Below are 13,041 nucleotides of genomic sequence, written 5' to 3' on the forward strand. Positions count from 1 at the left end.
CCCATCACCAACTACTCTTCCAATAATCACCTCGGTGCTTTCAAAGGCATAAAGAAATTATCCCTGGAGCTGAGAAACCTGGTCTACGAGCAAAGAGGGAAGTTCAAAGCTGAAGGAGAAGGAAATGGAAAGAAATTCAGAGTGGCAGAGAATGGAAAAGAAATTCACAGCAGGCAGAATCTTATTTTTGAAAAAGACGGCGAGGCCTCAGAAATATAAAGGTAATTCCACAGACTTCAGAGAAGCGGAGGGAGGCTATTTTAAACCAACAAAAATCGCCCAAGAAGCATAAAATAAGTTTTAAGAGATAGGTCAAAAGTGTGAACATTAAAACCTCAAGAAAGATTGACAGACCTGTTTTGGTGTCCTTTTTCCTATATACCTCCCTCCCCCCCCCTTTTCCCTTTGGCTTCCCTGAGCAACTTGCCCCATTTCCCTACAAAAGGAAGAACAAGACAAGATTTTTCTTTCCGTTTCAAGTGGTCTCTGTTGGGGGTGGCTTGTGCTCAGGCCAAGCTGAAGCCCTCATAGTGGTCGATGGCTTGAGTAAGTCGTGTGCTCAGGGTTTCTTTACTGCTGTACTTGGGCAAATCAAGGAGGTTGTAGCAGGTGTGGGCCACTGGCAGGTACTGCTCATCACTGGAGGTGGACTGAATGACCATGCGCAAACTGGACATGCCGTAGATGGGGATCCGGTCGCTGCCAGTCAGGAACACTAGCAGAAAAAGCATGTCAGAAAGTCATCAACAAAACAACACTTGTAGGAAAGCAACACTGCCTCCCACTGCCTCCCTTCAAAGACCGATTTCTGCTCCTCTGGCAATGAGCTGCCCTTACCGCAATCTAGGTAGCCCTCGGTTTGCACTCATAATTGGAACCAAAATTTATGTCGTTAAGCAAGGCGGTTGTTAAATGTGTTGTTTCTGTTTTGATGACCTTTTTTTCCACGGTTGTTAAATGAATCGCCGTAGTTTTTAAAGGATTCACCTAGTTGTTAAGTGAATTTGGCTTTACCTCATAGATTCTGCTTGTCAGAAGGCGGCATCCGAGGTCGCAGATGACAATCACATGACCTTGGGAAGCTGCAGCTGTCGTATATATAATACGCTGGTTGCTAAATGCCCAAGTCTTGATCACATGATCGTGGGAATGCTGCAAGGATTGGTTGCCACCGTGCCTTTGAACAGTCCCTAAATGAATGGTTGTAAGCTGAGAACTATCGGAAGTCCTTGACTTACAACAGTTCATTTAGTGACTGTTCAAAGTTACAATGGCACTGGAAAAAGTGACTTATGACCAATTTTCACACATACGACTGTTGCAGCAATCCCATGGTCACGTGATCAAAATTCAGACACTTGGCAACTGACTCATTTTTATGACGGTTGCAGCGTCCCGGGGTCATGTGATCCCCTTTTGTGACTTCTGACAAGCAAAGTCAGTGGGGAAGCCAGATTCACTTAACCGTGTTACTAACTTAACAACTGCAGTGATTCACTTAACAACGGTGGCAAGCAAGGTCGTAAAATGGGGCAAAACTCAATAAATGTCTCGCTTAGTAACATAAATTTTGGCTCAATTGTGGTTGTAAGTCAAGGACTACCTATACCTGTAATGATAGTCTGTGGAGTGCAGAAATACAAAACTGATACTCTTGCTCTTGCTAATTAGTTTCGACTTCAAAGCCTATAAATTGATTCATTTGTGTCACAGACTGCCCCGTGCCTGTTTGTTATTTTTGCCTAGAGTTTTCCCATTGTCTCATTAACTCCACTTTAAATCGACTCCACAAAGCACGACCATCCACAATGACCTCAGCCTATGGCAGGGGTAGGCAACCTTGGTTCTTTTATGACTCGTGGACTTCAACTCCCAGAATTCCTGAGCCAGCATGGCTCAGCTTGGAAACTCTCCCTTTCCCCTCAGCATGGCTGGCTCAGGAATTCTGGGAGTTGAAGTCCACGAGTCATAAAAGAGCCAAGGTTGCCTACCGCTGGCCTATGGTGTCTTGCAATCTTATCCTGAATTCCCAAAAGATATCAGACATTGACCAAAAAAAAAAAAAAAAGATCTAGACAACCCTTTGATTTACAGTTACGAAGTTTGGACCAATTTTATCCTTCTTCCATTCCTGTTAACCCTTCTGTTCCATAGACTGATCTTCCCAACCAACAAAATCTATGACAAAAATCTTCAAAAACCATGCCATTTCTGTTAGTCTGAGAATCTGCCCTCTTTTAAAATAATCTAGTATTTTGGGGAAAAAAAACTTCAAACAAGAAAAAAACCAGCAGTCTCAAAAGTTTCTCATTGCTAGTTTTCTGCACGGAAGAGCAGGAGGTTTGTCTAAGGATTTTTCTTCTATTTTCTTCACCGTTGAGCTAGAAGAATTGCCCATCACATGGTTGAAATCTATCTTCTGTGTTTTACTACCAAACCTCAATGAGAGAATCACTGGTCTGAACTGAGTCTCAGCGGAAGAAAATAGTTATAGTTCTATATAAATACTTACAAAGAAATTTCTTCTTCTTTTCTAAAGGGAATTCGTGAAATGCTTCCCAGAACATTTGTACGGTAGGGTGTGTAGCTGAATAATCTCCCTTGTAACTTGCACTCTGTAAAACAAGATACAAAGGACAACATGTTGTTTAAGAACAAGAGGTCAATTATAATAATAATTTGAAATTATAATTTGGGTGTGTTGGTTAAAGTTATTGTTCTAAAAGATCAATTGCTCTCCTAATATCCCCAATGTATTACAAAATAGTAAATGACTACATAATAATTTTAGAACTGGACTGTGACATAACATAGAAAGCAGAATAGTAAAAAATAAATAAAATTGAACCCCAATCCTTTACAGCCCAGATGTTGGTACTCCAAAGGGTTCAATATGCTCCACATGAACATTTATATCAAAATATAAAAAATCCACAACATTCTGCTGTGAAAAGGGATTGCCAATGGAACAAGTCAAAATTAGTGTAGTGGAAACCTCATACAGAATTAAAAACCTCACACGTAATTAAAAAGAAATAGTGATAAGGTATCTTAAGAGTCTCTCTGTCATTTTGTCACAATACTCATACTTAATAGTAATAGCACTGAGACTTATGGGAAGGTAGAGGCTAAAACATATGAAGAATGGTTATAGGAATTGGGTATGTCTAGTCTAGTGAAAAGAAGGACTGGGGTGACATGATAGCAGTGTTCCAATGCCTGAGGGGGTGCCACAAAGAAGAGGGGTCAACCTACTTTCCAAAACACCAGAAACAATGGTTGGAAACTAAGCAACCTAGAACAGGAGTCTTCAACCTTGGCAACTTTAAGACTTGTGGACTTCAACTCCCAGAATTCCTCAGCCAACTTTTTAAAGTTGCCAAGATTGAGGACCCGTGACCTAGAACTAAGCAGAAATTTCCTGACAGTGAGAACAATTAACCAGTGGAACGGCTTGCCTTCAGAGGTTGTGGGTGCTCCATCACTGGAGGCTTTTAAAAAAAGACTGGAAAGTCATTTTTCTGAAATGGTATACAGCAGGGGTGTCAAACTCGCGACGTCATGTGCCGTCGCGCAACGTATCGGGCTGATTTTGCCATTGCCGCCAATGGGGCGGATGCGGCTTCCGGATGACGCGTCCGGCCTGCGGGCCAGCAGTTTGACACCCCTGGTATAGAGTCTCTGGCTTAAGCAGTGGGTTGGACTAGAAGACCTCCAAGTTCCCTTCTAACGCTATTATTTTATTCTTCTGTTATATAATACTTTATAGTGCTTTTGCAGTGCTCTCTAAGTGGTTTACAGAATTAGCATATTGCCCCCAACAATCTGGATCCTCATTTTACCAACCTTGAAAGGATGGAAGGCTGGGTCAACCTTGAGCTGGTCAGGATCAAACTCCTGGCAGTCAGTAGAGTTAGCCTGCAATACTGCTTTCTAACCACTGCGCCATCATTGCTCAAGTAGCATTGTTTCCTTTTTTCATTGTTTAGCCAATTGTCCCATTACTTTACTTGTTATGTTTACATTATTTTCATTTTTTCGTTCTTATTGTTGTAAGCCGACTAGAGTAGCCCCTTGGTGAGATGGGCAGCAAATAAATTTAAAAAATAATCTTTTTAACAAGGTGGGCAGCACGTAAATTTAATAATAATAAAATCTATGAGTGCTGTGACAAAATGAGATGCTTTTTCACAACGATGGTCAGATTAAAATGGTACATTTGCAGAAGAGAATTTTCCTGTCATGAGACATATACTTTCCTAGAGATCATAGCTGCCTACCTTAATTTCTAGACAAGCCAAGACATGGAAGAAAGTCAAATGGGTGTTCACTAACCTCTTCCAGCTCCTTCCAGTTGTATTTGCTACTTCCCACGATCATAGCCCTCAGCTCAGTAGGCTGGAAGAGTTCAAACACTTTCCCACCACACACTTTCAAGAAGCCACTTGAGAAAGCAGTGTACCACTCATGCACGGAGACATTGAAGACGTAATTCACGTAGGCATCCACAAATTCCTGTCTGGGGGAATTAGAAGGAACACCGTGTTTCGTTATTTATATCATGGGTTCTTGGAGCTGCCACAACTTATTTCTCTCTAAATAGAAATGATCCTTGGCTCCATTGGTTGAGAAAGGCATAGTTTATTAGAGATCAAATGTACTGCAGTGTTGCAAAGCCAGAACTAAGAATCGCGCACCAAAATCCCTACATTCAACTTTTGCCTCCCTTAACTGTCTCTCTTTGCTCATCCCCATGTAACCAATCAGGTTCAGGTAAGATGTTTTCATAATGGTCAGTTATGGTAGTATGACGTGCAGCTCCCTCCTTCTAGCTGGATGACCTTGAGGCAGCATCTCAAAGAGATGCAGCCCTTACTTTCGTTTCCCCCTTCATTTCCCCTCCCCACAATTCATGGCAGTCTGTCACAGCACAGCAGTGAAGCATTTCTTCAACCTTACCGTCACCCAACACTTACCTATTATTATTCTGTACAGGTATTTTGTCTCCATCAGGAACAAGATTTTTCTGTTCCACTACGCCATAACTTTCTTTGCATATCTGTATTTCCAATCCAAACAAACAATGGCAAAGCTGCTTTATACTTTTATCTCTTGAGCAGCAACAACAGTATTATTATTTTCCACAAGGGACACATTTTAAACAAAACTTTTGGCTTTCCAACATATAACTAAAGTTAAGATAGTCTTGGTTTACTGCAAATGACAATTTCTAACTTGACATACCAGGGATACGGAAGGGTCAACTTTGCAACAACTAAGTATACCATTCATTCCAAAATCGGTAGGACAGATTTTTGAAACCTGAAAATTCTGCAGAGGTATTAAAATCCCAGAATTCTCAACTATTTATTCAATCTTGAATTTTCAGGATTGTGGTCAATCCTGAAAATTAGGAAAGGTGGGGACACCATTTGAGGTTTGCATTCTGAGACACTGTCAGTTATAATAGTAATAATAATAATAATAATAATAATAATAATAATAATAATAATAATAATAATGATGATGATGATGATGATGATGATGATGATGATGATGATGATGATGATGATGGTGGTGGTGGTGGTGGTGGTGGTGGTGGTGGTGGTGGTGGTGGTGGTGGTGATGGTGATGGTGGAAGGGACTTTGGAGGTCATCAAGTCCAACCCCCTGCTCAGGCAAGTAACCCTATACCATTTCGGACAAATGGCTGTCCAGTTTCTTCTTAAAAACTTCCAGTGTTGGAACATTCACCGCTTCTGGAGGCAGGTTGTTCCACTGGTTAATTGTTCTCACTGTCAGGAAGTTTCTCCTTAGTTCTAGGTTGCTTCTCTCCTTGATTAGTTTCCATCCGTTGCTTCTTGTCCTGCCTTCAGGTGCTTTGGAGAATAGCTTGACTCCCTCTTCTTTGTGGCAGCCCCTGAGATATTGGGAGACTGCTATCATGTTCCCCCTCGTCCTTCTCTTCATTAAACTGGACATACCCAATTCCAGCAACCATTCCTTATATGTTTTAGCCTCCAGTCCCCTAATCATCTTTGTTGCTCTTCTCTGTACTCTTTCTAGAGTCTCAGCATCTTTTTTACATCATGGTGACCAAAACTGGATGCAGTATTCCAAGTGTGGCCTTACCAAGGCATTGTAGAGTGGTATTAACACTTCACGTGATCTTGATTCTATCCCTCTGTTAATGCAGCCTAGCACTGTGTTTCCAGGCTGCCTCTGTCTCTTTTTCTCTCTGTGATAATCCAGCATGAGGAAGCAGGACTTTCAAAAGAAGCATCCACGATCACGAATGAAAGAACTGCAAAGGGCTAATCAACCCCTGAAGTCCAACTCTCTGCTCATTGCAGGAATCCAAATTAAAGTCCTAAATAGAAGACTATCCAGGACCTGCTTGAAAATTCTCAATGAGGGGACCGTTGGTCAAACATATTCTACAGTTAAGACACTTTTTTTTTCTCTCCAATCAGAATCTTCTTCTTACACTCCAGCGCGATAGTCAACAGATCAACTCCATATATTTTCAAGCTTACGGTTGAAAGGACCCCGAAATAGGGGGTTGGGAGAAGTGGGGCTGAGAAGAAAAACTACACCAGCAAGGAGGATACAGCTTTTCAGTAATATGTTTATCCAACATCTTTTTCTCTATATCCCAAAGGCCCAGCACAAATATCCCTATTGTTCCCAAACCTCAATCTTAAGAGAGGTCATCTTCTCTTTTTTTTTTTTTTAAACAAATTTTTATTGATTTTTCATTGAAAAACAAAAACATAGATCTTTTATCACAATATCAACCAAAAATCAACACTAATCAATACATTCACGGACGTGTCCGGTGTCCCCCTCCTGCACCACCCTCTCACTTGCCTACACCTTCCTCCTCCCCTCCTACCACCACTCCTCCTTCCTCCCTCTTTCCTACCTCCCTTTCTCACTCAACCATCCCGTCAGTGCAGTTGGGGTATCACCGGGCACCTCCTTAAAAAATCATACATATATATACATATAAATCTATAATACCAACCTACCCCTTTCCCCCGTCCCCCCCCCAGGACTTCCCAAAGCTAATCTAGGAAATAAACGCACAATAATCCAATTCTATCAAAACTACTCATTATTACTACACACTAGTACAAAATTGCTGTGACTCTAAAATAGAGTCACAGATAGAGAGGTCATCTTCTCTTGATGTGTCTCCTGGAAATGGGAGAGTAGCACGTAGAAGAGCTCCTGTTCCCAACCAATGTGGAACTAATATTTCTCTGAAGCGCTGGCATTCGTTAAGCTTTCATAAACACAAAAAGTAGGACTGAGTTGTTCTTACTGTGAAGGAGAGGCAGAATGTTTCCTCAATATCTTCCCCGGGATAATCCAAAAGCTCTTGGAGGCTCCTAAACAGAAGGATAAAAACAGCAAGAAGGAAAAGGGAGCCATTTACTGGTAGCTTTAACTATGCATCTTGCTTCATTACAGGTAGTCCTCACATTATGACTACAATTGAGCCCAACATTTCTGTTGCTAAGTGAGACATTTGCTAAGTGAGTTTTGCCCCATTTTACGAGCTTTCTTGCTACCGTTGTGGAGCGAACCACCGCAGTTGCTAAGTTAGCAACACGGTTGTTAAGTGAATCTGGCTTCCCCATTGGCTTTGCTTGACAGAAGGTCGCAAAAGGTGATCACGTGACCCCAGGGACACTGCGACCGTCATAAATATGAGTCAATTGCCAAGCATTTGAATTTTTATCGGGTGACCATGGGGATGCTGCAGCGATCATAAGTGTGAAAAATGGTCATAACTCACTTTTTCCAGTGCTGGTGTAACTTTGAACAGTCATTAAATAACCGTTATAAGTTGAGGACTACCTGTACTGGTATTATACAAGATCTGTATCATAAATAGACTGCATACATGTACAGGTAGTCCTTGAATTAAAACATAATGCTGTCTGCCCGTCAAAGTCATACAAAATCATAAAACAGGTTGGTCACGTGACTGATTTGATTTTATGACCTTTTTTTGCAGATCCACAACTGTTAAGCAAATGCCACGGTCATTAAGCAAACCAGGGGTTCACTATGGGCACGCTTTTTCCAAAAACCAGAAGTAAATGCCAGGTTTTGGCAAAACTGTCAGAAAGGTGATCACATGACCATGGCTGTAAATGTAGGGCAGGGATGTCAAACTCAATTTCATTGAGGGCCGCATAAGCATTGCGGTTGCCCTTGGGGGGGGGCGGGTGGGTGTGGCCAGGGTGTGTGTGGCTTAGTGGGTGGGCATGGCCAGCTCTACATTGTTCGCGTCAAGGGTGCCTGTGGGGGCCTGGGCAGGAGTGGGACAGATCTGAGGATCTCTGGCAGAAGGGGGTGGGACCAGGGCTAGTGCCAAGGCATGGTCCACGGAGGAGCCTCACTGTTCCTCTCAGGCCATGCGGGGGGGGGGCTGGGATGGTGGTGCCACCACAAAATTGTACATTAGCTCCTGGCCGGCCTGGGCCAGGGCCAAGGCAGTGGGGGCCATTCCCTCACTGTTTCCAAGATGGCTTCGCAGGCCACAATATACCACTTCGCGGGCTGCATCCGGCCCCCGGGCCTTGTGTTTGACATGTCTGATGTAGGGTGATTGCTGAGCAACCAAGTGCAATAACTTAATCAGGGAGGAAGGGGGGAGCTGCCCATTTGAGACTGAATATGTGTCTGAAGTACCCACCAGGTAACTCTGTCGGAGCTTCAAAAGCAATTGGTCGTAAGACAAGGATCATCTGTATTTCACAATCTATATGACTACCGGCAGTTCGGCAGTTCAAGTCTCACCGGCTCAAGGTTGACTCAGCCTTCCATCCTTCCAAGGTGGGTAAAATGAGGACCCAGATTGTTGGGGGCAATAGGCTGACTCTGTGAACCACTTAGAGGGGGATGTAAAGCACTGTGAAGCAGCATATAAGTCTTAGTGCTATTGCTATAATGCAGTGATGGCAAACCTTTTAGAGACCGAGTGCCCAAACTGCAACCCCAAACCCACTTATCGCCAGGTGCCAGGTGGGCGTGGCCCACTGGATGGGCGTGGCTGCGGTGGTCATGGCACATTGGGCGGGTGTGGCCAATGTGGGTGTGATCACCTCGATGTTGCTTGTAGGGAAGGATGCCTGTGGGGACCAGGCAGGGTTGGGGGAGATCCAGGGGGTCTCTGGCAGGTGGGGCGATGGGCAGGAGGCTCATCCTGTGGGGTGAGGCGAGGCAAGGCAAGGCAGGGCAGGGGTGCCATTGTCACAGGGCAAGGTGAGGCAAGGGCCGGGGCAGCTGCTGCCTGACACCATTGGCCCCCGCACACAGAGGCCAGCGAGCGCATGGGGGCTGGGATGCATCCAGCCACGTGGGACCTTGGCCAGTTAGCAGGCAGCTGGTTGAAGAGGGACGGTTGCCATCTCCGGGGCATGGCGCGCCTGCCCACAGAGAGGGCTCTGAGTGCCGCCTCTGGCACGCGTGCCATAGGTTCGCCACCACTGCTATAATGTGTTAAAGTACAGAAAAAGCATGGCACAAATCAAGAGACACCTCAAATTTCAGATGCAGTGAGAGAGACAATGATATCGCCCGCCTTTTGTAGAGAAACTCAAAGAAGCACGCAAAATGCTCCCTCTTGTTTTTCCTCACAACACTTTGTGAGATAGACTAGGCCAGGGGTAGGCAACCTCGGCTCTTTTATGACTCATGGACTTCAACTCCCAGCATAGCTGACTCAGGAATTCTGGGAGTTGAAGTCCATGAGTCATAAAAGAGCCGAGGTTGCCTACCCCTGGACTAGGCTATGAAAGAGAGAGAGGTAGGCCCAAAATCAACCAGTGAGCCAATCCATGGCAGACCTGGGTCTCTTCGTTCTTCATCCCCTATCTTCACCACTAAACCACACTGGTCGTCAAATTTTGCACATGTGGGCACATACCATTCATTGCTCTTTTCCAAAGAGTAGAGTCACCTGGTTTGCTTTTGATGTTACTTTGGGCGATGTAAAGCTTCGTCGCCAGGGAAATGTACTCAATTTCAGCCTAAAGTATACGTTTTCCAACTCTTTTCTTTTCCTCTAAAACAATTGGGACAATTGTAATTTTATGCTGATCATGCAAAATGGCCAGGATAACATTCCCTGTGCAACATCTACCTTCCTTCCAGCGGAGATAGCTCCTTCAAGTCATCCAGGTCGGGTTTCGCATTCAGAAGTTTCTTATATAAAGCCAGTGGAAAGTGGAGGTCCACCACGGTGAAGTTGTAGATAGCCAGACCACAGACGATGCCAATTAGGTGAAACCAGTTGTGCTCAACAAAACACTTTAGAAAAAAAGGAAAACAACATTAGGAGGAAGCCTAGAATTAAAATTATAGATTTCAGGTTAAAAAGCTGCTGAATTTACTTCCAAGACCAACATTTTGTTTTCTTCACTGGAATACTCCAGATGTACTACCACACAGAGTAATCAGAACTCTAGAGAACTCCAAGACTAAATAAACTCTTGAGTCAATTACAGATAGCCCTCGCCTTACAACCGTAATGGAGTGTCCCCATCACAATCTTTAAGTCACTACAGTTATAAATTGGGTTGTAAGTGATCTGATTTTATGATCTTTTCTGCAACAGTTGTTAAGCAAACGGAATGGTCGTAAAGCAGCTACCTTGGTCATGAAGCAAATGCCATGACCATTAACCAAACCAATGGTTTGCTATGGGACATTTTTGCTGAAAACTGGAGGTAAATGCTGGGATTTGGCAAAAACATCCTAACATATGGTCATGTGACTGTGGGAGACTGCAAATGGGCCTAAATGGCTGGCATGTGTTCTTGCGACTGGGGGGGAGAAGAGATTGGCCATTGGAACATCAGAACCAACTCATAAATACCCCAGGGAGGCCCATTGTTACTTCAAACGGACGCTAAGCAAGGACTGCCTGTATTCAGAAGAATGCAGTAGCCATACTTACAGTATCTGAGAACCAGAGTAGATTGGAGTCTGAATAGCAGGTGAACATTCCGTAGATGGGATTCAAGAGCTCTTTCAGAAGCAGGAGAAAGAATTCCTTTGTGACACCACCAGCGTCCACAGCTTCCTCACCATCAAAGATCACCTACCAGAACATATTGATTTCAACAAGGGCAATTTTATTTAATGATTAAACAAAGAATACGGCCGCCCACCTCACAAACAGTGCCTTAAGGTGGTTTGCATGGGCAAAAGAGAATAACCAATTGCCATTGCCCATGGAGATTCTCAGTCATCCAGGTCATGGATGTCCCAAAGGTGCTTTTTCAAGAGGCAACTGGACTTTGTTTTTCCGTGAAGACATTTTGCTTCTCATCCAAGAAGATTCTTCAGTTCTGAATTGAAGAAGCTTCTTGGATGAGAAGGATAATGTCTTCAAGGAAAAACAAAGAAAGTCCAGTTGCCTTTTCAAAAAGCACCTTTGGGACAATAGATTCATTGTATTTCACAATGAAAAAAATGGGGTGCCAAGCCACGGCAGGGGGAATCTCACCTCTCAGAGAAAGTCATCGTATTTTATTATTTTTTAAAAAATGAATGCTATCTCTCAAACAGGATTACCTTTCGTAGCGTTCTTCATTCCATGTGGAGACAATTATTTTGTATGGGTGAAGGAGTCCATCACATGGAATTTCACCAGTAATCAGAAATAAAACATACTGAAGCAGCCCAGAGGCGAATTGGATGCTGCTGTGAGGATTAGATCACATTGATAGGCGCTTACCTTCAAAGGCTTTTTCAAGTCAACATCCGAATGGATGCTCAGTTCCCTCAAAGCATCGCCAACCAAGTTGCTCCTGCGAACGTGAAGGACCAGGAATGGGCTTCGGGCCAGAAGAGGTTCCAGGGTGAGAAACATAAAGACATTCTGTAGATTTGCTCCACTAATGGCCACCTAAAAACATTTGAGAAATGGATTTCAAGGGATATTTCCCCAACAATTCCCCACCTCTTGTTCCACTGACATCCAAGGAAAAGAGTTATGTTTCTTTAAGTAGAAAGAAATTGCTAGCCGGGTGGCGCAGTGGTTAGAATGCAGTATTGCAGGCTAACTCTGCCCACTGCCAGCAGTTTGATCCTGACTGGCTCAAGATTGACTCAGCCTTCCATCCTTCTGAAGTCGGTAAAATGGAGGCACAGGTTGTTGAGAATATGCTTACTCTGTAAACCATTCAGAGAGTGCTGTAAAGCTCTATGACAGGGGTGTTCAAACTTGGCCCTTTTATGACTTGTGGACTTCAACTCCCAGAATTCCTCAGCCAGGGATGCTGGCTGAGGAATTCTGGGAGTTGAAGTCCACAAGTCATAAAAGGGCCAAGTTTGAAGACCCCCTGCTCTATGAAGTAGTATACAAATGTAAGTGCTATTGCTATTGCTAAACCATTATAATGAGGTAATCTCAAAAGCTGAGGACATTATTGGGTTTGAATATATCCTGGGCTTTAAATATTAATCTTCTAAAATAGGAAGCAGTTGCTTAGACTCCCAACTTTGGCAACTTCCAGCTGGGTGGACTTCTCAACTATGACCATGCTGGTTGTGAAGTTCTCGTGTCCATCTCACCCATTTGATAGCTGCCAAGACTGGAAATACTGCCCACGGATAGAAAGGAATAGAACCTCAATACTGAATTCCTCCATTCTTTTCAGAGCTAAACAACAGGAAGAATTACATCTAAGTGCTAGACCTTTGCTGGCTGTGGAATTCTGGGAGTTGAAGTCCACAAGTCTGAAAGTTGCCAAGGTTGAGGACCCCTGTGCTAGAGAGCAAAACTTTTTCTAATCACCAACACTTTGAGCTGTAATTATTCTTCTTCCCTTAACCCTAACCCTATCCCCCAAGATGTTCATATGCAAATAGGAAGAAAGAAGGGGAAAGGAATATTTCTCTATCTTTAAAAATATTCTGTTCATGGTTATGGGATCCTTTCATGTTAGACATCCAGCAAGCAAAAACCTATAAAATACATTCAATAAGGTTAAGAAAGGATTGTTCTCAAATCAAATC

At 43.5% G+C, this 13,041-nt stretch overlaps 1 protein-coding gene across 1 annotated transcript in view; it reads right to left on the reverse strand.

Moving 5' to 3' along the window:
- Positions 1-392: 392 nt before the first annotated feature.
- The window catches only part of LOC107290993 (probable E3 ubiquitin-protein ligase HERC3), a 44,523-nt gene continuing 31,874 nt past the window's right edge, over positions 393-13,041 (reverse strand). Inside the window, exons 17-24 of the mRNA XM_015819943.1 lie at positions 11,759-11,929; positions 10,976-11,119; positions 10,160-10,326; positions 7,328-7,394; positions 4,977-5,059; positions 4,336-4,519; positions 2,513-2,615; positions 393-715 (exon numbers count right to left, since the gene is read on the reverse strand). Of these exons, the coding sequence (XP_015675429.1) occupies positions 507-715; positions 2,513-2,615; positions 4,336-4,519; positions 4,977-5,059; positions 7,328-7,394; positions 10,160-10,326; positions 10,976-11,119; positions 11,759-11,929 (1,128 nt within the window). The 3' untranslated portion in view covers positions 393-506. The remainder of the gene's footprint in view (positions 716-2,512; positions 2,616-4,335; positions 4,520-4,976; positions 5,060-7,327; positions 7,395-10,159; positions 10,327-10,975; positions 11,120-11,758; positions 11,930-13,041) is intronic.

The sequence above is a fragment of the Protobothrops mucrosquamatus genome, unplaced genomic scaffold (genome assembly GCF_001527695.2).
Source record: "Protobothrops mucrosquamatus isolate PMUCROS unplaced genomic scaffold, P.Mucros_1.0 scaffold1023, whole genome shotgun sequence".
Lineage (NCBI taxonomy): Eukaryota > Metazoa > Chordata > Lepidosauria > Squamata > Viperidae > Protobothrops > Protobothrops mucrosquamatus.